A 24,745-nucleotide genomic window follows, 5' to 3' on the forward strand; every position below is an offset into this window, starting at 1 on the left:
GAAGTCATAGCCTTTGCAAACTAGCAAACTAAGAAAAAAAAAAAAATAATGATCAAGGGTACTTTGAAGGCATTTGAAATGAAATGCTGACAGAATTCCTTAGTTCCTAATATCTCCTTGTTCTTCTGCTTCACTGCTAGTCATCAGCCCACACTGGAGTTCTCTTCAGGCTAACAAAATCCTCCTTCTGACTGAAAACTATCCATCAGCCAAAGGCTACTTTGAGCAGCTTTTGGTCACAAGACGCAGAAGTGGTTCATTGAATGCTATACACCTTTGGGGCAGAGTACAAGTTTTTTTCAGGATTGCTAAACTCTTTCGAAAATTAAGGGAGTCCCAGACTCTGTCTCTAAATTGAAATTGTCACTTTCGGTCCCACAGGGTCATAGGAAAATACCTTTTAATGGACAGCAGAGAATCCCAACATTGCAAGTTTAGAAGGACCCCAATCCATCTAGCCCATGCCATTATTTCACTAATGAAGGCTTAGAAGCCAGGAAGGAAAGGCAGTCTGCCCTTACCCATTCTTTTGCGGCAGGACCAGAGCTAGAATCCAAAGCTCTTTCTTCACTTCATGTTTCAGGGCTGCCTTTCTAGTGTCACCTCTACTTGTTTTTTCTTTTTTTTAATTCACCTAGTAGCACTGCAAGCTTGGTGCTCTGGTGACCCGTTTTGGCTGCCACTCTCTTGGGTACAGGGCCCTCCTTCTCAAAAACAGTGACTGCGTTCTGGGTGACTGCTCCATGTTGCAATGCTTGATTTTACTCCAAATGAAGACATATTTGGTATGTGTTCATTTATCAAATATGCGTCTTTCTCATCTGGTTTGATTCTTTACAAAACACAGTTTTGCAGAGGTGAGTAGGACTGGCTAAAATAACCACAGTGCTAGAGCTTACGCTGCACAGTTTGCTGGTTAGTGATCTGGTTTTAATAAAAAACGCCTTTGTCTATTACCAGCTCAGAGAGGTCTTGGATTTTAATCACCAGTTTCTGACATTGTTCACAAAATTTCCAGCATAAGCTTTGTTGATTCAATACCCAGCATGTGAGTCTATTTTGCCCTTATTACATATCTCCCATGGATGAAACTGAAGCTTTGGGGAAGAGTATAAAAGAGGTGAGATCTACCACTGCTGGGTCTTATCCTCCTCCTCCTATGCTCAGTTCAGAGATGATAGAGATGGCCAGGTCATGCCCTTGTTGCCTGAAGATTCTTCGTTGGTCCCATGAAGACTGTGTTCTGCTTGGGACTTGCAGAACAAAGAATCTATTAAGAAGTGGGAAGAGGGGGAGGATCAAGATGGCAGAATAGGAGGATGTGGAGTTCTCCTACCCCTACAAACACATCAAAAATACACCTACATGGGGAGCAATTCTCACAGAAAACCAACTGGAAACTGGCAGAACACCTCTTATTCAGCCAAATCTGCAAGAAAGATCTCCATGAAATGAGAAATCAACCACAGAAAGAAAAAATGGACATGTGGAGACTAAACATATTATTAAGAAATCAGCGGGTCAACAGTGAAATCAAAGAAATCAGAAAATACCTTGAGACAAACAACAATGTAAACACAACCTTATAGAAGCTATAGGATGCAGCAAAAGCAGTTTTAAGAGGGAAGTTCACAATAATATAGGCCTTCTTGAAAAAAAAAAGAAAAACTCAAATAATTTAATCTGCCAGCGAAAAGAATTAGAAAAAGAACAAAGAAAGCCCAGAGTCAACAGAAGAAATAAATATCAGAGCAGGAATGAATAGAGATTTTAAAAATAGAAAAGACTGATAAAACCAAGAGCCAATTTTTTTGAAAAGATAAACAAAATTGAGAAATTGCTTGACAGATACACCAAGGAGAAAAGAGAAAACCCAAATTAATAAAATAATAAATTGAAAGATGAGAAATAACAACTGATACTATAGAAATTAAAAACATCCTAAGAGAATCATATAAGAGTTATATGCCAAAAAATTGTGGAGCTCACCTAGAAGTGAGCTTAGACAACCTAGAAGAAGTAGACAAGTTTTAGAAACATAAAGGCTGTCAAAAATGAATCAAGAAGAAACAGATCATTTGAACAGGCCCGTCACCAGAAGTAAAATATAATCTGTAATGAAAAAAATTCCCTGCAAACTAAAGTCCAGAACTAGATGGCTTCACTGGGGAATTCTACCAGACATTCAAAGAAGAGCTTATACCCATCCTTCCCAAACTATTTCAAAAAATTAAAGAGGAGGTAACACTCCCAGAGTCATTTTATGAAGCCACCATCTCCCTGATGCCAAAACCAGACAAGACATTACATAAAAAGAATTACAGGCCAGTATCATTGATAAACATAGGTTCAAAATCCTCAACAAGATATTAGCAAACCAAATTCAACAATACATAAAAAGGGTCATACACCATGACCAAGTTGGATTCATTCCCAGGTCTCAAAAATAGTTCACATGAAAAATCAATATGTTATACCACATCAAGAAAAGGAAAGACAAAAAACACATGATCATCTCAACAGAATCAGAAAAACTATTTGATAAAATTCAACATCCATTCATGATTAAAAACTCTCACTAAAGTGGTTTTAGAGGGAACATTTCTCAACATAATAAAAGCCGTTTACAACAAACCAACAGCCAATATAATATTAAACGGTGAAAACCTGAAAGACTTCCCACTAAAATCTAAAACAAGACAGGATGCCCACTCTCACTGTTTCTATTCAACATTGTACTGGAAGAGGTAAAATTGTCACTGTGTACAGATGACATGATAATCTCTATAGAGAACCCTAAAGACTGCACACAAAAACTATTGGAACTGTTAAATGAATTCAGAAGGTAGCAAGGTACAAGATTAATATACAGAAATCTGTTCCTTTTTTTTTTTACACCAACAATGAAATATCAGAAAGAGAAGATTAAAAAAAAAAAAACCCTATTTAAAATCACATGAAAAGATGAAATAAAATATCTAAGAACAAAGTTTACCAAGAAAGTGAAAGACCTAGATGCTGAAAACTATAAAATATTGATAATAGAAACTGAAGGTGATTCAAGGAAATGGCAAGATAGCCCATGCTTTTGGACTGGAAGAATTAATATTGCTAAAAGGGCCATACTACCCAAAGCAATCTATAGATTTAATTCAATCCCTATCAAAATACCCATAACTTTTTTTACAGAACTAGAAAAATAATAATTCCAAAATTTATATGGAACCACAGACAACCCAGAATTTTCAAAGCAATCCCAAGGAAAAAGAACAAAGCTACAGGCATAACCCTTTCAGAATTCAGACTATGATATAAAGCTGCAGTAATCAAAACAGTGTGGTATTGGCACAAAAAAAAAAGATATATACATCAATGGAACAGGTAGAGAGCCCAGAAATAAACCCATGCACCTACAGTCAATTAATCTACACTAAAGGAAGCAAGAGTATACAATGGAGACTAGACAATCTCTTTAGCAAGTAGTGTTGGGAAACCTGGACGGCTGCATGTAAATCAGTAAAGTTAGAATACTCCCTCACACCATATACAAAAGTACACTGCAGTTGCTCTAAAGACCTAAATATAAGATGCAATACCATAAAACTCATAGAAGAGAACATAGGCAGAACATTCTTGCACATAAATTGTAGCAATATTTTCTTAGATCAGTCTCCCAAGGCAAAAGAAATAAAAGCAAAAATAAACAAATGAGATCAAATCAAACTTAAAAGCTTTTTTACAGCAAAGAAAACCATCAACAATACAAAAGACAGTCTACGGAATGGGAAAAAACATGTGCAAATGATGCAACTGACAAAGGGTTAACATACAAAATATATAAACAGCTCCTACAGTTCAGTACCAAAGAAATAAACAATCTAATGAAAACGTGGGCAGAAGACCTAGATAGTCTTTTCTCTGACATGGCCAACCAGCACATGAAAAGATGCTCACTATTGCTAATTATTAAATAAATACAAATCAAAACCACAATGAGATATCACCTCACATGGTCAGAATAACCACCATCAAAAAGTCTACCACCTTCAAATAAGTCTGTTATCATCAAAAGGTTTATATATGAAAAGGGTGTGGAGAAAAGGGAACCCTCCTACACAGTTGGTGGGAATGTAAATCGGTATAGTCATTATGGAGAGCAGTGTGAAGGCTATTTTTAAAAAACTAAAAATAGAGCTACTATATGATCCAGCAATCCCACTCCTGGGTGTATATCCTGAAAGGATGAAAACTCTAATTTGAAAAGATACATCCTCTTCAATGTTCATAGCAGCACTATTTACAAACAACCGAAGTGCCAACAGATAATTGGTTTTAAAAAATGCATGCATATGCAAACACAATATTAGCCATAAAAACAAATGAAATACTGCCATTGGCAGCAAGAAGGATGGACCTATGTAAGTGAGTCACTTTGCTGTACATTTGAAACTAACACAATATTATAAATCAACTAAACTTTAGTTTAAAAAAGTGAGAAGAGGTTTGGGGGTTTTGATGCCCAGAAGATACCGATTCAAACTGTTCTCATAATTCTTGGGAATTACAGTTATCCAGAATGAGCATTGCCTTGGACCAGAATGAGCTCCTCAGAGCCTTGCAGAGCAAATCTCTTGGACCAGCCCTCTCTGGATCCTTGCTTCTAAGCAGCCAGAAGCTCACTTTTAGAAGATGGATAGGTTTAGGGTATGGGGCCACTGATATTACTGCTTTCTAGAAAATATCAAACTTGTAGCTTAAAGTTGGAGCTGACCCATTTTGACCTAGAGAAAATTAGTAAAGGAAAGCCCATTCTACATTTTGGAATTCTCTCTTAACACCACAGCTAAGACATACTGTGCAAGCCTGATGCTGGAACCTTTGAGTTTAGAGGGGGTGGGTTTCCATCTGATTTTTAAGGAGTGTCTTTCAGAGATTCTAATCCTATTTCATTCAAATTAGAATCATCTCTTTTTATAAAAAGAGCAAAACTCTTACCAATTTAAGTAACAACTAAAAGAATAAAACAAAGATTTTATAGTGTAGAAAAATTCCTTGTGTAGCCATTTGCTCCAGGGTACACACACAGGATGAAAAAGGTCAGGAAAAGTGCAAAACATGTTAAACAAATCATGGAATTTGTATATTGATAGAAAGGGTGAGTGCACAAACAGATTGTTTTCAAGCTTCAAACATTGAACATTTGCCAATTTCTTATCTTAGTCCGTGGTCCACTCCACCCCACCTCTCTAACCCAGAAAAGCAAGTTTAAGCTTATTAGATTTTCAAGGAGGAAAAAAAAAAGTCAAAGTAGAAAAGAATTTGAAAAGGGGATAGGGAGAGTTCTTGACCAAAACAGATGCTCCAAGTTAGAAAGAACCTCGACAGTGATCTCATCTATCTGTTTCCTAACATGTCATTCCCTCTCCAACCAGGAAAGGTACTCACCTTCTTTTTCATAAAGAATGAACCTTTTCTGCTTCTGACTCCTAACCATTGGTCCTGTTTCTGTCCCTTGGAACAAAAGAGTAAATCTTAAGCTCTCTATTAACAGGTCTTTCCCATATATACCTGTACCTTAGAGGATTTATCAGTCAGAGTCCCAGCAGGTAACAGATGGCTGAGCCCAGTCAAAAAGCATAGGATACGGAAGAAGAGCCTATTAATGTTCCATTCTGATCAGGCTTGTAGAGCTGAGAAGTCTGGAGGTGGGTATGCAGGGCACAGAGAATCCAGCCCGGAGATACTTCCTTCACCAAAGGAACCACCCTTGGTTCTTCATACATCCTTTGATGCCCATGGTCTCCATTGGTTTCTATCACATAGCTCATCTCTAATTTAAAATAAGGGGAGGAGAACACAGATGATGGCATATTAAGTCATTTTGTTTTAGGAACCCTGGAACCTAAGTGACTTTGATTGGGTACTTGAGAGTCCTTTGATAGAAAGGGTCTCAAACAGATGCATAGCTAGGCACTGTGCCATAACAGGCATCTCAACCAATGGCTTTCTTACTGTATATCTACTCCTTCTCTCTGTAACCACATACAGATAAGCAGGGGGAGTTCAAGGAAGGAAGGGAGATGAAGAGAAGGAAGAGAAAAAGAAAGGGTGGAAGGCAATATGAAGTGTGTATATTTATGCAAGTACCCTGCTCTTACCATTTTCCCCATCTGTTTTCCTAATTTAAAAAAAAAGGTGTTGTTTTTTTTTTTTGAAACAATTTTTTCTTGAAAAATGAAACTACCTTAGCAAATAAGGAAAAACTAAAAGGGAAAGGAACAATGTAAATGAGGGCAAATCTCTTGAGAGACACTTTGATATAAAGGAAACCATGAGACTTATAGTCAGACAGACCTGGGTGTGCATATCTGCCCTGCTGCTGGGAGATCTTGGAGAGGCTTTCTGAATCTCACTTTCTTCATCTGGGAAACAGGGATTTTAATACCTACCTCCATGATTGTGAAGCACATTAAGCAAATGAAGTACCTAGTTAAAAGACAATTGTTCCTTGGAAGAAAAGCTATGACAAACCTTGATAGCATATTAAAAAACAGAGACATCACTTTGCCAACAAAGGTCTGCATAGTCAAAGCTATGGTTTTTCCAGTAGTCATGTACATGATATGACAGCTGGACCATAAAGCAGGTTGAGCTCTGAAGAACTGATGCTTTTGAACTGTGGTGCTGGAGAAGACTCTTGGGAGTCCCTTGGACTGCAAGGAGATCAAGCCAGTCAATCCTAAAGGAAATCAACCCTGAATATTCATTGGAAGGTCTAAGGTTGAAGCTGAAGCTCCAATATTTTGGCCACCTGACGCAAAGAGCCGACTCGCTGGAAAAGACTCTGACACTGGGAAAGATTGAAGGCAGGAGGAGAAGAGGGTGACAGATGATGAGATGGTTGGATGGCATCACCGACTCAATAGACATGAGATTCAGCAAACTACAGGAGATAGTGAAGGATAGGGAACCTTGGCATGCTGCAGTTCATGGGGTCACAAAGAGTTGGACACGACTTAGTGACTGAACAACAACTTAGTATCCTGTCTGTCACACAGTAGGCATCCAGTAAATGTTAAGTGTTACTAAATTGCCTTCTTCCTCTTTTCCATTGGAAGTAGATACTTGCTAAGTGAGGAGAATGCCAATCTACATGCATTCAAGTGGACATAAGCCTGAAAATGGGCTATAGCAGTTAAGAAATGTCTTACCAAAAAAAAAAAAAAAAAAAGAAATGTCTTACCAGCAAACTTCTGTGCTGTTGTACAAAGGCAGATCTATAAAAATATATTGGAAGTTTCAAAAAAGTATAAATCAGACATAGTAAGAAACTTGAGGGTTTTTTCCCTTTGAATTAATTTGGGAAAGTTATATTTCTTTTTCCTATGTATTACCATCAGACTTGGCTGGTCCCTGTGGGTAGCCCGTTCAACAGCATCTGTGTCTCTTGTGGGTTTTCCCCAATTAGTGCCCATGAAGTCTGCACTGAATCTCTTCCAGCTGTACTTAGCTTTAGACACAGCCCAGATGCCCTGGGCAGGAGGATGGTTTAGATAAGGAGGTCCATTCAGAGATGGGAGCAGACATACCAGAAGGCACCATTCACTCCCTGAGCAAGCACCTGGGGGTTTTTATAGACTTTTGAAAAGGAAGTCCAGGTGAGCGGGACACTTCCTGCAGGATGTCAGCCCTTGCCAACCCTATTCATGCTGAAAAAGGAGGAGTAGGAAAGCAGCCTCCAGGAATATGGCTCATCTCGGCTGTAGAGAGTCATCCCATTGCTGGGTACTTCTGAAGCAAAGGCACACAGAACTGCTCCCTGCCCTCCCACCCTGATCCCTGAACCTTGGCCATGAACCACCCCTGCATTCTTCACCAGATGCTCCTGTAGAGCAGGACACACTGCCATTGGCTTCAGATGAGGACTGGAGTCTGCTGGTCCTCAGAATGCCATCCTCTAACACACCGCCTGATGCACTTGACCTCAGAGACCACGTTTGCTCACCATTTGGAGAGAGGCCACATCTGTCTCCACATCTTTCTTGTTCCCTTTCCCACCTCAGCCACTTCCACCTGTCTTCCCTTCCCAAGAGCCAAGGTGAGGGCCAGCTGGCCAGCACTGGGTCAGAGTGGCCTGACCCAAACTCCTCCATAGAAACCTCTGCCCAGAATCACATATGTGGCGTCTTCTGGTTTTCCCTGCAGATGAAAATGAATGCCTCAGTGCTCACATCTGTGGAGGAGCCTCCTGTCACAACACCCTGGGGAGCTACAAGTGCATGTGCCCTGCCGGCTTCCAATACGAACAGTTCAGTGGAGGTTGCCAAGACATCAACGAATGTGGCTCTGCTCAGGCCCCCTGCAGTTATGGCTGTTCCAATACTGAGGGCGGCTACCTGTGTGCCTGTCCACCTGGCTACTTCCGAATAGGCCAAGGGTAAGCAATGCTGGTCGTGGTTGGAGGCTTTCTCATCCACAGAATAATTAAGTATATTGAACTCAAAATGACCTATCCTAGTACCATTGAACCATGCTTTTTATAATCCTTGAGTTAATTCCAGTTAGCTCTGCAAAGGTTTTAGGTTATTTTATTTGAAGGGGGACATCTAGATTTCTGGAAATTCATAGAACATGGAACAAAATAATGAAACGACATTGTAAATACCTCAAGATATGGCTTATCTATCTCCTTCTCTTGATCCTCACATCTTGTTGGAAGGCAACTCGTTTCTCAGGAAATACAGGGACTGTGATCCCTGACAGAGCTGGACTCAGATTGCATATTGCTGATGCAACCTTCTCCTGGGGCAAGCAGGATTCTGTCTTGACTTAAAATGCTTTCATGTAGCTCCTGTTAGGATAAATCATAAAGATATCTTTTGGGGAGTGCTTTAGGGTTTCAAAGTATATTTTACATTTTAGACTTAAATTTACATTAAACGTTGCAAAAGAACTTTAAATATAAGAGTTAAAATAATTATTATATTTTCCAGGTAGCATACCACATTGTATTGTGAGAGTTGGGGCTGGGAAGATATATTTTTATTCTATTTAGTAATATAAAAGTTACTATTACATTTTCAAAGTTTAGGTCTTCTTCCCAGTTGAATTAGTCTGGACTTGACTGTCTTAGTTTTGGCTATCTTGTGAAGGAGTTCACATTTTAACTTTTTAATTAGGAACACAGAGTGTATTTAATTAAATACACACACACACATATACCAATGCACACACTTATATATACTCCTCCCAACAAAAAGTCACATAGTCCACAACACACACATATGTGTATATATCCAATTGTTAATTTTGTGGTCTTTGGTTTCTTGACACAGAAACATCAAGTGATTCATTTTGGGGTGTGTAGAAGGTAAAAGAATGTTTCATGGGAAGCGCACAGAATGCCAGCAATAGGACTCAAATTCCCAGATGTTTGTGTCTGGCTCTCAGTAGACTCATTCTTTATAAATTTAATGCCAGAATCATTTTCCCAGCAAAAATTGTGACACTCCAAACTGGCTTCTGGCCAGTGGGACTTTATAGTCACACTTCTTGTAAGTGGTGTTCCAGGCATATGAAAATACTGGGAGTTCTGAGAAAGGAACCAAAGCCTGTGAATTTGGGGTTTGCTTCCAACAATTTCATAATTATGTGAATGCACACAAAGAATGAGCACGTATCCATATTATTGTTTCTACATATTTCATGGTAAAAAATTAAAGGATGAGGAAAGGAAATGTGTTGTGCTCAGCAGGATTACAGAAAATACTAGAAACCTGTAAATTGCTGCAAAATACAAAAAAAAATGTTAATGGCATTGTATTTTGAATCTTAAGGGCATAAAGGAAAATGAGTTATAAAAAATAGATCAACTAATACAGAGAGAAATAAATAGTATTTAGTCTACATTATGACCTATTAGTAGACCAATTAATAGAAACTCACCCATTTATAACATTTTAGGCTCCTCTGTGAATCACTAGAGTGGACAAGCCTATCCGAATCTAAAGATTCTTTTAAGATCATTCAGCTATTTCAAAACATTTTGAAAAAGGAGCCTGATAAATACATTCCAAGTGACCTATGAAATAGTAAGCAGAATAACAAAACAAGGTACTTGTGAGACATGCAAGCCTCCCTCCATAACTTGGCTTTAAAAACTGAAAGGCAAAGAAAAACAGCTGAACTAGTTCTCTCTTGGGCATGGGTTTGTTTATCCAACCTCACATGAGTCAGAGCCAGTGGACCTAGTGGTTTTGAATGACTTGAAACAATTTCCCACAGTTGGGCAAGCTCTGATACACGTATTTAATACACTGCATATCTTCACAATATATTTCTAAATCAACCTAAGTTATTACCTAGAGCTTTCTTTCTATCTTCAGGAGCCAAAGTGAGAGATCTGATAATAGGAGAGATTGCTCAGAAGCTGGAGTGGTGAAAAGTGGTGCTGGTGGAATTGGAGGTGGCTGTAATGGTATCAGTTAAACAGGGAGAGGGCAAGGAACTGAACACCGATGTCACATACCTCTCTCACTCCTGTGGAGCCTATTTTATAAGAAGAAGGCAATTTTTATTCATCCTCCCAAGTCACATGGTTTCCCCCTCATCTTCCACTCTTCTCTTGTTTCCACTCCTTGTCTCCTCTCCACCAGTACAGCGAAACACCTGCCACATTATGTTTGGGAAATAAAGGGGCAAGTAAGTATGCAAAATAGGGCCTTGAGAGATAGTAAAAAGAAATCAATCAACTCAGGGAACTGAGAATTCAAGACCAAACACAGAGGGCTTCAGTATGGTTCTCAGCACCAGCCCATCATCCAGTGGACACATAATCAAGGGCTGAATGTCACCAGGCAGGATCTGGGCTTCACTAGAACTCTCGCTCCTCCTCCATCTCCCAATTCTAATGAAAACTATCTGCGCTCCCCTTCCACCACAGGCACTGTGTTTCTGGAATGGGCATGGGCCGGGGAAACCCAGAGCCACCTGCCAGCGGTGAAATGGATGACAACTCACTCTCCCCAGAGGCTTGTTATGAGTGTAAGATCAACGGCTACCCCAAACGCGGCAGGAAGCGGAGAAGCGCAAATGAAACAGATGCCTCCAACATTGAGGTGGGTCAGAAGGTGGTTTCTCCCGATGCCTCCTATTGCAGAAAGGCCCTCCAGATTTCTGTGGTTTCCTCCAAGGATGCTCCAAAGTGTGAAAAAGCTCCCTGGGGAGAAAATCCAGACATTCCCTGAGCTCTAGGCTGCATTTTACAAGAATCTGTGAGGCTCTCTGGAGTTTCTTGCTGCCTTTAGGGAGTGGCCATTCAAAGGTTTTCACATACTTGCTCATTTCCTCTGTCTCGCCAAAAAGAAAGTTAAACACCCGCCCAAAGTCTGATGAAAGGACAAGGTCTGAGATCCAGGAGAGCAAGTGGGCAGAGCAGTGAAGTGACATAGTGCTCCGTACACAGGGATGCCAAGTTCTGAAAGCTAGAGGCTTCTCTACCGAAAGAGCCATGTGGAGTGTGAGGGAACTTGGATTCTAGACAAAAACAACATGGAGCTCCAGCAGCCTGGATTTCTTTGCCTACGGCTGCTGCAGCCTTTCAGTCAACTTAGAAATGCAGATACTCAGACCTCTGGCTGCAGGCCCGGAGAGCAAGCACATGTGGTCCCAGAGAGGCAAGCAAGAAGCCAGGTGAAAAGCATTGAATATTAGCAGATCATCAGAGCCAGGAAGTAGGTTCATAGGTGTGTCCTTTGGTGAGATGGTTTTGCGTCAGTGAACAAAATGGAAATAAACTGGTTCTTTCTTAGTATTGGTGCTGCAACCCATCCGTTGTGGTTTGGGAAATGAGATAAGTCTTTGAAAAGAAAATAATATATTAAAACAGTCATTCTCAAACTTGAATATGCATCTGAATCATCATCTGGAAGGCCTGCTAAAATGGATTTCTGGGAAATATCCCCAGGGTTTCGGATTCAGTAGGTCTCAGGTGGCACCAAGAACTTCCATCTCTAACAGATGCCCAGATGATGCTGATACTGTCGGTTGGGGGACACTTTGAGACCCACTGCAATAGAAGACCAAATACAAGTGATTTCAACTTCCTTCTTGACATGTTTAGTATTACAAATATGTGCTAATGTAACACTGTGGCTTAAACAGGATTTTATGAATATTCATTTTCAATAGAGTATATGCAACATGAGAAGAAAGTTGTATTTGAGTGAGACTTGAGTCACTTTTTCTTTAGTAAGTGGCATATTTACCTTTTATATTCACACGTTGCCATATGTCTTTCCAGGATCAACCTGAGATAGAAGCCAATGTGAGTCTTGCAAGTTGGGATGTTGAGAAGACAGCCGTGTTCGCTTTCAATATTTCCCACATCAGTAACAAGGTCCGAATCCTAGAACTCCTTCCAGCCCTCACGACTCTGACGAATCACAACAGATACTTGATTGAATCTGGAAATGAAAACGGCTTCTTTAAAATCAACCAAAAGGAAGGGATCAGCTACCTCCACTTCACAAAGAAGAAGCCAGTGGCTGGAACCTATTCATTACAAATCAGTAGTACTCCACTTTATAAAAAGAAAGAACTTAATCAGCTAGAAGATAAATATGACAAAGACTACCTCAGTGGTGAACTGGGTGATAATCTGAAGATGAAAATTCAGATTTTGCTTCATTAATTCACCATCCAGAGACCAAATAATTAAAAAACCAAGATAGATAGGTAGAACTGAATTTTTCCCCCAATCAGAATCTTCATATTATAGGTACAGTCTTTCACCACGTAAATTTCTATAAATAAGCACTATTCTTGTATTACAAAAGCAAGGTACAGGTGAATACCCTAGTTCAAAACAACCACTTTCTCAGGCTTCTCATGTATGTAGCTAAGCTACCTTGTCATATGTGTTGATTCTTGAAAACTGGGACATGTATTTCCACTGGGGGTTGGCCATTCATGCTGACATGCCATCCTTCTAGCAGACGTACAGGAACGTGCTTTCAATCGATGGACTGTTCTGTTTTTTCAAATTGTAAAACTTTGCTTCTCCAAATGCAAGTATTAGGTTGGCCATTTATAATATCTATTTGGTGCTAGTAAATTCTCAAACTAGATTTATAAATGCACTGTAATATTTACACAACTTAGAAACCAAATTACAAGTATTCAGTTCAAATACTTCATTAATTTTTTTCAATCAACCAAAGTTAGTGCAGTAGCTTATCTCAGTTATGAGTATAATACCTTACATGTAAATTAAGTGTGTGTATACTGTAATCGTGCTATTTTTTATCATTGAAACATTTATAAACTAGAATAATAATGCCCTTAATGTGAGGGTTTGTAATGGTGCTTATTAAGACCAAAGACTTCTTAAGTGTATACACCAAGTGGTAATGAAATTTCTGTGACTGGCCCACGCATGCATGGAGGTCTGGGAGGACCAGGAAGCAGCCTCAGCAGCCAGAGGATCAGCAGTGCATCCTTCATCACACCTGTGCAATATGCCAAGACTACCCTCAGTCATTCCTGTCAACAAGGGGTCCATGTCATAAATGTCACAATAAAACAGTCTCTTTTTTTAGTGTACCCCTCGGCTTTGTGTTCTTGCATGGATGTGGGAGTGGAGGCGCCATTCTGGAGATTTCATAAAGTCTCCTGAAATTAAATTATCCTCGATGTGTTAGTTAGAGCTCCTAAAGGTGCCAATGTATAACCATTAGAAAAAAATTTAACATATTTGAGTCAGTCCCTTGTTTTATTCATTCAGGACAGCAGAGTTATTTCTTACCGACATGATACTTAGATTGTAACATTATTTCTAAAACATGACCTAAAATTAATCCCATGGCTTTTAAACTACTAGACCTCAGTGCTTTAAAACACCAAGTTCACTGTCTTAGAGCACATGCATTTCATTATAAAAATTTATCATGCCCCCTCCCCTCAAATATACAGTGTTGGCAAGATTAGATGTTCTATCCTATTTTCTCCCCTAAATATCTGTTGTTAGTCAATGCTAGTCTAATTACAAAGGGGTAACCCCAAATTGAATCCAGTTGAATGCTATAACTCTTGTTTTCTGAATGTCATAGTTTGAAAATGCTGTTTTAAGGGCAAAACTGAATATTTAATAGTTAAGCTCATTCAATCAGTACGAATTTTTAAAACCCCTTAAGGCATTAAAGGATAGTGGAAATAGAGGTGAAATGAGATTGCCACATGGAGAAGAAACCATACAGGGCACAGAAAAGTAAGCTTCAGAAAACTAAGCTAATGAAGATGGAGTAGGAATATTCTAAAAGAAAATCCAGGGTCTGTTGGTATAAAGCTCAGTTGAGCACATACCTTCCAAATTGTCAAGCTACCCACTGAGAGAATGGGTTTCCTTGCAAGGTGGTGAGCTCCATCACTAGAGGGTTTCAGTCTAGGCAGCCAGTGCACAAGAATGCTTTCTTTCACCTAACAGGCTACAAACATCTCAAAGTATTTTTTAATCTATTATTTTGCCATCCAAAAAAAATCTCAGTTCTACTGAGCATCAATTATGAGCGAGTCGAATGACTAGGTTGGAAGGGATTTGTACCCTGGTTAGGAAGTTAAAATATGTTTCAATTTCCTTCTCTCTCTCTGTCTATGGTTCTCTGATGGAAGTGTACTAAAATTGTTAAGAGAAGAATATATAGCCTATGGTAAACAACAGCTTGCAAGTGGAAAATGTCTTTGATAAGTTAACCAGAACAGCATTATATTCAATAATGGATTATCTTTATAACAACAGAACAAGATAGAATTGGCACTTAGTGGATCACTTTGATATTTTTAATAGTCTCAGTCTGGATTTTATTTATTTCAGAGCCAACAATTTTCAACAGCATATTTTCCGTGTTTCTGACTGTAACGAAACATTTTCCTCATTGTTCCATTGTAAATATTCTTCCTGTTGGAACTTTTTTTAACCCTGAGATTTAAACCTGTACCTTTTAATTGTCTGTGACCTTTTGATTTTACTTTTGATGGCTGAAGAATTTGGTTTTATAAATCTCAGAAGCTTGAAAATGTCTTGTCTCTACCCCTCAGCCCATTTCACTTGCCAATAATTATTTTGTAAGTAGGTTGAAAGGAACTCAGCTGGCCTTATGAAATGTTTAAACTTGCACAAACAACTACATTTTTGTTCAACAAATAGCATTTCACTCAGCCAAAATTGCTTTAGACACTGCCACTACAAATACTGTTCGACTTCAGAAATCATGTTTGTAAATTAGATGAGCCAAAATAAAGCACAATTAGGTTGATATAAGCATACTTTAAAGTTATATATCTCTAAACTTAATTTTTTTTAAGCAGTCAGCTTTGTCCACAGAATGTACTATATTCTGACTTTAGTTGCTAAAGATAGGTTACAAAGCTAAATATAAAATGGTTTAAAGACATTGTTTTTAAGTGCTAGAAGATTACTGGGAGAAAGATTACTTCTCACATACATAGCTGAAGACAAAGTTATTTGCCCCTTGCCAATTTTAAACACTTTGTTTAAAACAAAAAAAGCAAACCAATTTACTTTTTTAAACATTTCGAAACCCAGTATGAGCCTCGCATTATGTATTGTTAGGAAAGGATTCTCAGTATTACAAGTTTAGGATTAAAGAGAAGGCAACTATGAATTTTATTTTGCAGATTCCCATATATATCTAAGACTAGGTTCACATACAAGACTGGGTCTCAATGAAAGGTTCTAACATTCTCACAAGTGTCTGTATAAACATAAGGGTCTTGTACATTTGACACCTGACATACATTTGGCAGGACCTGGCAATGTCACAGAATCTGTTATTCCAACTAACTGCTAATGAATCCAAAATGGTTTTTTGGCAAAGTCATAAACCTCTTTTCAGGACACAGGCTGTTTTGCATCCTTGATGGACGCCTGAATTATGACCTCTCCAAATAGAAGTCAGTTTCATTTTTACTATTGGACAGCAGAAGGTGCATCCCTTTTAACTGAATGAAGTCACAGCAGGTAAGTGGCTGTGATTTCCCACAAGCTCAACTCTATCATTTTTGTTCTACACAACTATTCACTGTCATTTTTGGTCTTTACAACTATTCCCATTTCATGAATCAAAGCAGCATTACCCTATGTTCCTTTTGCCCCTCAAGGGTTGGTTATAGTGTCAGCTAGAAGGCATCAAGTATATTTCTAGAATCCTTGAGTTCAAAATTAAGCAACACTAAGGTAGGGACCATTTATCAGAAAGTAGCTGCTCCATTCAGCAGTTTCTGGGTAACTTTCAAACCCCCTCTTGAAGTGTTCTTTGCAGTTGTACTCAGAGTTGCAGAAATCAGAAAAGGTCTGTTTCCTTTGTAAGGTAAAATTCTCTCTGGTGGATAATTAAATCAAACCTGTATGACTTAGCTTTTGCTGGAAATGGAGACATCTGAAAAAATCTCAGTGATAAGTACACATCTCATCAATCCCACCAGTCATTTACATAAAGAGGTCACAGGCCTGTAGAGTTGTATCTGCATCAGGAAAACATGCCCCGGAGCACAACATGGCTTTGAAGGCTGGTGGGGCTTACTTTGGGGAGTCACAGAGGGCTAACAGAAATAGATTTCACCAGTAAATGATGTACACAAAATCTCACATGCTCCAGGATTCAGGGCAGAAGCTGTGATTTGAGAGAAGCCCTGGTCAGGCATATCTGCTGATCTCGGAGATTGCCCAGGAGAGGCAGGAGGTAATCACAGTTCACCCTAGGAACACAGACACTGGGAGCAGCCATTCTGGGGAGCTTCTACCATGTGGACATTACTACTTCAAGTGCCATTGTGGAATCCTCCCTCTAGCTCATTAGTGCTAAGACCTGGGATCACCCAAAGCCTGTAGGAGCCAGTGCTGAGATGCCTCTAGCCAAGCAACTAACTGTGTGGGGACACAGCCCCAGTCATCAACAGACAGGCTGCCCTAAAATGCCCTTGATCATATAGCAGAATGTGGCTCTGCCCACCAGAGGGCCCAGAAGCCAACTCTACTCACCAGTGGGCAGGCCCGAGTCCCGAATGCCCTGGGCCCTAACCCTGCCCTCCACAGAGCCTGTTCTAGCCTTGGGACTAGCCTCACCCACAAAGAGGCAGACACCAGACTCAAAAAAAATAAAATCTGACCAAAATCACAACTAGCCATTGAACAATCATCAAAGGAGGATGCTGGAACCTACCAGAAAAAGTAACCCTACATCCAAAGACAAAGGAGAATCCACAGCAAGATGGTAGGAGGGGCACAATCACAATAAAATCAAATCCCATACCCACCAGGTGGGCTTCCCTGGTGGCTCAGATGGTAAAGAATCCACCTGCAATGTGGGAGACTTGGGTTTGATCCCTGGGTTGGGAAGATCCCCTGGAGAAGAGAATGGCTACTCACTCCAGTATTCTGGCCTGGAGAATTCCATGGACAGAGGAGCCTGGTGGGCTACAGTCCATGGGGTGGCAAAGAGTCGGACACAACTGAGTGACTTGCGCTACTCTCTGGGTGGGTGACCCACAAACTGGAGACCAATAACACCAAAGAAGTTCTCCCACTGTTGTGAAGGTTCTGAACCCCACATCAGGCTTCCCAGCCTGGGGGTTCAATAAAGGGACTGAGAATTCCCAGGGAATCTGACTTTGAAGGCAGCAGGATTTGATTACAACTTCCACAGGACTGGGGGAAACAGAGACTCCAGTCTTGGAGGGCACAAACAAAACCTTGCACATACCAAGACTCAGACGAAAAGAGTCTGACTCCAGAGGAGACTGGAGCAAAACTACCTGCTGGTGTTGGAGGGTCTCCTGTGGAGGTGTGGTCAGCAGGGGCTCACCACAGGTAGGGAGGCACTGGTAGCAGCAGTCTACAAGGTCCCCTTGGTGTAAACCCTCTTGGAGGGCTAGGTCGTCTCAGGCCAAAAAAGGACCAGGGAGGGAATGCAACCCATCCTTGAGCAGATAATTGGATTAAAGATTTACTGAGCAAGGGCCTGCCCACCAGGGCAAGACTTTGTTTTTCCCACCACCAGCCCCTCCCAAGAGGGAGTCTCCAGTGGAGGCCTGGGTCCCTGGTGGCCTGCTGCAGGATGGGGGGCACTGAGTGTAGCAGTACATGCACGGGCTCTTTTGAAGGAGGTCACTGTTATCTTCATTACCTCCACCATAGGTTGTCCTCAGGTAAATAGCTGGGAGGGAACACAGCTCCACCCATCAACAGAAAATTGAATTAAAGATTTACTGAGCATGGCCCCGCCCATCAGAAGAAGATCCAGTTTCCCCTTCAGTCAGTCTCTCCCATCAGGAATCTTCCATTAGCCTCTTATCATTCTCCATCAGAGGGCAGACAGACTGAAAACCACAATCACAGAAAACTAACCAATCTGATCACATGGACCACAACCTTGTCTAACTCAATGAAACTATGAGCCATGCCATGATCCACACAGTCAAAGGCTTTGGCATAGTCAATAAAGCAGAAATAGATGTTTTTCTGGAACTCTCTTGCTTTTTTGATGATCCAGCGGATGTTGGCCATTTGATCTCTGGTTCCTCCACCTTTTGTAAAACCATCTTGAACATCTGGTAGTTTACGTATTGTTGAAGCCTGGCTTGGAGAATTTTGAGCATTACTTTACTAGCATGTGAGATGAGTGCAATTGTGCGGTAGTTTGAGCATTCCATTCCCAGAAATAGGGTTCCTGAGAAGACCAGGTAGGACATTTGCATCTCAAAGATACAGGCAACTTTGTCCTAGGATGACTTTGTTTCCCCCTTAGTTTAATACTTCCATGCCTCTTAAGCTAAAAAGGAAAGGTTTGGGAAGTGGATGCAGTGGCTGCACTGTCCAAGAGCTGCTGAGAGAAGATACCCCACGTCCAAGGTCAGAGAGGAGCTACCCCACATCCAAAGTAAGGAGCAGTGACTGCGCTTTGCTGGAGCAGCCGTGAAGAAATACCCCACATCCAAGGTAAGAGAAACCCAAGTAAGATGGTAGGTGCTGAGAGAGGGTATCAGAGGGCAGACAGACTGAAACCACAATCACAGACAACTAGCCAATCTGATCACATGGACCACAGCCTTGTCTAACTTGTCTAAGGCAAGAACACTGAAGTGGTTTGCCATTCCCTTCTCCAGTGGACCACATTCTGTCAGACCTCTCCACCATGACCCGGCCGTCTTGGGTGGCCCCACACGTCATAGCTTAGTTTCAGTGAGTTAGACAAGGCTGTGGTCCATGTGATTAGATTGGCTAGTTGTCTGTGATTGTGGTTTCAGTCTGTCTGCCCTCTGGTGCCCTCTCTCAGCACCTACCATCTTACTTGGGTTTCTCTTACCTTGGATGTGGGGTATTTCTTCACGGCTGCTCCAGCAAAGCGCAGTCACTGCTCCTTACCTTGGACGTGGGGTAGCTCCTCTCTGACCTTGGACGTGGGGTATCTTCTCTCAGCAGCTCTTGGACAGTGCAGCCACTGCATCCACTTCCCAAACCTTTCCTTTTTAGCTTAAGAGGCATGGAAGTATTAAACTAAGGGGGAAACAAAGTCATCCTAGGACAAAGTTGCCTGTATCTTTGAGATGCAAATGTCCTACCTGGTCTTCTCAGGAACCCTATCTCTGCCATCCTTTTAAAGTGCAAATTTTAAAGAAGAGAAAGTAATTTAGAAGTTGGCTTGTTCTAGGTAAATACAAATCCTAAATATCTTTTCTGCAAATATTCAGCCATCTAACCAAGTGAGTTTGACTTATTCCATCTGCCAAAACCCACTTTTAATCCAACCTCCTTTGTAATCTGATGGGTTTTACATTTCTGTACCTGATTTAGGGCTGAAATCTTGAAATCAGAAATGAGGTCTCTGTCTGTATATATCTTTGTCTTTGGATAACATTTCTGTGGTTGATCTGTAAAACAGCTCTATTTAATTGACTAAAGAAAAGTAAGAAATTACAAAGCAAACAATTCTAAATACAACAGAAATTAAACTAAATAAGTGTGAGGTTCATGTGAACTGGGAGTTAATATTAAATTAATACTGGTATTAATGTTTGTTCATTGATGTAATTAATATAATACAGACAATGTTAGGAATCACCACAATTAAGTATAATACTTTTATTGTGCCTTGGTTTAATATAAGTGAAATAAAATCTTGTTCTGTTATAAATTCATCAGCAAGGAAAGAAAATGAAAATGAGATAAGAGCTTTGGGTGAACTTTTAGAAATAATTATATTTTAGGATCTCTTCAGGTAGTCCATAATTGAAAGTTAGAATTGTGCTAAAATAAGTTAAGTGATAGGAAGTTTATGGAAATTGGGCCCCAAAAAAAGACTTTTGTACATAATCAGTGAGGATTACATTTAAATAAGTTTGAATAAATAAACTTTAAAAAATACGCTGGTGAAAAACTTGAATTTGGCTTTTCTCACGATTAAAAAGACAAATTTTCTTAAGATATTGCATTGCCTTTGATTACAGATTTTAAGTTTTTTTTACCTCTTAAGTGATCTGTTCTGTATTTGTTTTAAAAATATTTTATTGTTACTTTGGCTAAGTGAATATCTACCGCTTCTTTTCACAAAACTTCCCAAATCAAAATATAATGAAGTTCCTCTGACCTCTACCTAACTTTGAAATGCTTCAAAGGGCCCCTAAACTACCCCAAAGGGAGATATTAAACTAATTAGGTTCACTTGGTATGCTAATGGAAAAAGCTGTCAAATGAGTAACAAATGTTCTTAGGTTATTTTTGTTCTTGTTAAGTTGCTAAATCATGTCTGATTCTTTGTAATCCCATGGCCTGCAGCCTGAAAGGCTTTTCTGTCCTTTTCTATCTCCCACAGTTTGCTTAAACTCATGCCATTGAGTCAGTGATGCTATCCAACCATCTCACCCTGTCACCCCCATCTCTTCCTCTCCTCAATATTTCTCAGCATCAGAATCTTTTCCAATGAGTGAGCTGATTGCATCAGTTGGTCAAAGTATTGGAGCTTCTACTTCAGCATCAGTCCTTCTAATGAATATTCAGGGCTCATTCCCTTTAAAATTGACTGGTTTGATTTCCTTGCAGTCCAAAGGACTCTCGGGAGTCTTCTGCAGCATCACAATTTGAAAGCATCCATTCATCAGCGTTCATCCTTCTCTATGGACAAACTCTCAGAGGCCAAGTGAGCTGGTAAATTTGGTTATAATTTTTATGGTTTCTATCTAAAAAAATTACTGGTTCAAATCTGTGTGTGCCAAGTATAAAGAAAACCTTCCCCTTTAACTATGACTTACTGTAATTTGGTACATTACACCTTTGTAAGCAGAAGTGAAACATTTATCTTCTTCTCTCGACTTGATTGATCCTGCCAGAAACATATGCTTGTCTCCAAGAGTAAGCTATGCATGTCTAGGAACCCACAGCTGGTACAGTGAAGCTTCTGAGAGCTAACTGAATCTGTTATGGCTCATTTGATTGCTGGATTATAGCAACTGAATTACAACTGGATTAATCATTGTTTTAACTTGTTCTTTGTTTTCAAATGTTTGTGATTTCTGTCTCCATGCTGCACTATGACTTTGTCAACGTTACTAGCTGCATTACTTATATGCTGTCTTGTTAATAAGATTGTTTTCTCATAAGTACCCAGTGTGTAACCAGACCTCCAACAAAACTTCTATGACTAAACATCTTGAGGAAATAAGTCACATGTATAACATAAAATAATTCTAATAGTATGATTCTAGGTATGGGAAGATGCAACAAGGGAAAGCAGCTGCTGGATCACAATCAGACAAGATCCAGACAATCTTTAATTATCAATGGAACCTGAAAGTTGCTCAGTCGTGTCCAACTCTTTGTGACCTCATGGACTGTAGCCTACCAGCCTCTTCTGTCCATGGAATTCTCCAGGCAAGAATACTGGCATGGGTAGCCGCTCTCTTCTCCAGGGGACTTACCCAACCGAGGGTACGAACCCAGGTCTCCGGCATTGCAGGTAGATTCTTTTATCATCTAAGGCACTAGGGAGGCCCATTATCAATGTTGTTGAATACAAAATTTAACACCTGAAGTGGCAAATTAAGAATTTTCACCTGCTCTGGGATGAACCTCCCAGAAACATGGGACCAAATTTGATCATAAAATATGGTCAAATTACTGTCCAGTAGGAAAGGATCTGAGGTAGCCCTCCAATGTGAGCCAGTGATCCCTGAAGAAACTCAGGAAGGAGACAAATACCTGCCATCCAGCAGCCATTAGGCTATAGTCACCCCCTATGGTGAGCCCTGAGGAAACTCAGGATACAGGATACAGGTCCCCAGACAGCTAAGTGCATATCAAAGAAATAATTTCACTGAGCCCAGATTTTTGCATCTTCCCATACATAAAGGCTGCAGTCCATGGGGTTGCTTAGAGTCAGACACGACTGAGCGGCTTCACTTTCACTCTTCACTTTCATGCATTGGAGAAGGCAATGGCAACCCACTCCAGTGTTCTTGCCTGGAGAATCCCAGGGATGGAGGAGCCTGGAAGGCTGCAGTCCATGGGGTCGCTAAGAGTCAGACACAACTGAGCGACTTCACTTTCACTTTTCACTTTCATGCATTGGAGAAGGAAATGGCAACCCACTCCAGTGTTCTTGCCTGGAGAATCCCAGGGATGGGGGAGCCTGGTGGGCTGCCATCTATGGGGTCGCACAGAGTCGGACACGACTGAAGCGACTTAGCAGCAGCAGCAGCTGGAGAAGACTCGTGAGAGTCCCTTGGACTGCAAGGAAACCAAACCAGTTATTCCTAAAGGAAATCAACCTAAATATTCATTGAAAGGACAGCTGCTGAAATTCCAATACCTTGACTACCTGTTGTGAAGAGATAACTCATTGGAAAAGACTGAAGCTGGGAAAGATTGAAGGTAAAAGGAGAAGGGGATGACAGAGGATAAGATGGTTGGATGGCATCACTGACTCAATGGACATGAGTTTGAGCAAACTCTGGGAGATGGTGAAGGACAGGGAAGCCTGGCTTGTGCAGTCCATGGGGTTACAAAGTGTCAGACAAAACTTTAGACTGAACTGAACTGTGACCCCCATGTCCTACAATCAAACTCAAGGTACCATCTTTATCACCAGGAGGCTGGCATCAACCCCAGGACCTGGCTTCAACCACCAGGGGGCAGGTAATAGCCCCAAAGTTTCCTGGACCATTACCCTACCCAACAGTGAGCATGTACACCCGTGGGGGATTCATGTTGATGTATTGCAAAACCAATACAATATTGTAAAGTAATTAGCCTCCAATTAAAATAAATACACTTAAATTAAAAAAAAAAACAAAAAGCCGTGAGCTAGTATAAACCTGGAGTTCTGCAGTCAGCCACTTAATGAGCTAGCAGCACCAAGCAGCAGCCTCTACAGAAGGCAGGACCTAGCAACCAACCAGCCTGGGGTTCAACCAAGCCTACCAGATATCCCACATAGCTTACCACAAAAGGACCCACACAGCCTTCATGGGAGAGCCTACAAAGTATACAGACTAGAAACACACATGTTTGGTACTGAGACACATGTATCTCCTACAAAAGAACATTTCTCTAAGGTCAGGAAACCTAAGCAAGCTACCAGTCACATAAAGTAAAAACAGCAACTTACATAAAAATGATGCAACAGAGGAACATATTCCAGGTGAACAAACGAGCAAAAACCCCAGAAGAACTAAGTGAAGTGGAGATAGGCAATCTACCTGAGAAAGTTCAAAGACCTTGGGAGAAGAATGGATGCATAGAACAAGAAGTTAGAAGTTTTTAATAGAGCTAGACAATGCAAACTTGATGAAGAAAATAATAACTTAAATAAAAATACACTAAATGATACAAAGGAATGGATCAGCAAGCTGAAAGAGTAGTGGAAATCACTGATGATGAACAGGAAAAAGAATGAAAAAACATGAGGACCATTTAAGAGAGTTCTAGGACAACATAAGCATACTGATACTTGCATTATAGAAGTCCTAGAAGGAGGAGAGAGAAAGGGGCTGAGAACATGTTTGAAAAAATGGTAGCTGAACAGTTCCCTAACGTGGAAAGGAGACAGGTATCAAAGTTCAGGAAGCAGAGAGTTGCTAAACACACGGAGGAACACACCAAGACATGACCATTAAAATGGCAAAGATTAAATATAGAGAAACTATTAAAAGCAGCCAGGGAAAAGAAAAAAAGTTATATACAAAGGCTATCTGACAATTTTTCAGCAGAAACTCTGTAGGACAGAAAGGAGTAGCATGATAGTTACAATGATGAAAAGGAAATACCTACTGCTGAGAATACTCAGCAAGGTTCTCATTTCGTTTCAGGGAAGAATGACTCCATATTAGATCTGTTTAATTTACTTTAACCTTTGCTTCTCATTGCTTCTGTTCAAAAAGGATACTGGCTATGCATAATTGCCTGTCTCGGGAGAAGCTTGCCCCTCTGCCTAAATGTTAAACCAAAATAGTGCCTTGTTCAGGCCCTTGTCCACCTGTGCATGACAACAGGAAGAAATTAACACATGCCCTTCCTTAGGCTAGCCATTATGAGGGATTTTAAGAGTAATAATCTTCTTTATTTTACCTCCTCACCTACCCCTCTCTCTGTTCTAAAAAAGAACCTAGCATCCAGACCCTGATTAGATGGTTATTTTGAGATACTCATCTGCCATCCTCTCAGTCTGCTGACTTTCTG

General features: G+C 40.3%; 1 protein-coding gene across 1 annotated transcript in view; it reads left to right on the top strand.

The window, feature by feature from the left end:
- The window catches only part of FBN1 (fibrillin 1), a 264,472-nt gene extending 250,870 nt beyond the window's left edge, over positions 1-13,602 (top strand). Inside the window, exons 64-66 of the mRNA XM_070797597.1 lie at positions 8,206-8,437; positions 10,943-11,117; positions 12,302-13,602. Of these exons, the coding sequence (XP_070653698.1) occupies positions 8,206-8,437; positions 10,943-11,117; positions 12,302-12,691 (797 nt within the window). The 3' untranslated portion in view covers positions 12,692-13,602. The remainder of the gene's footprint in view (positions 1-8,205; positions 8,438-10,942; positions 11,118-12,301) is intronic.
- The last annotated feature ends 11,143 nt before the right edge of the window (positions 13,603-24,745 follow it).

Source organism: Bos indicus, chromosome 10 (assembly GCF_029378745.1).
Source record: "Bos indicus isolate NIAB-ARS_2022 breed Sahiwal x Tharparkar chromosome 10, NIAB-ARS_B.indTharparkar_mat_pri_1.0, whole genome shotgun sequence".
Classification (NCBI taxonomy): domain Eukaryota; kingdom Metazoa; phylum Chordata; class Mammalia; order Artiodactyla; family Bovidae; genus Bos; species Bos indicus.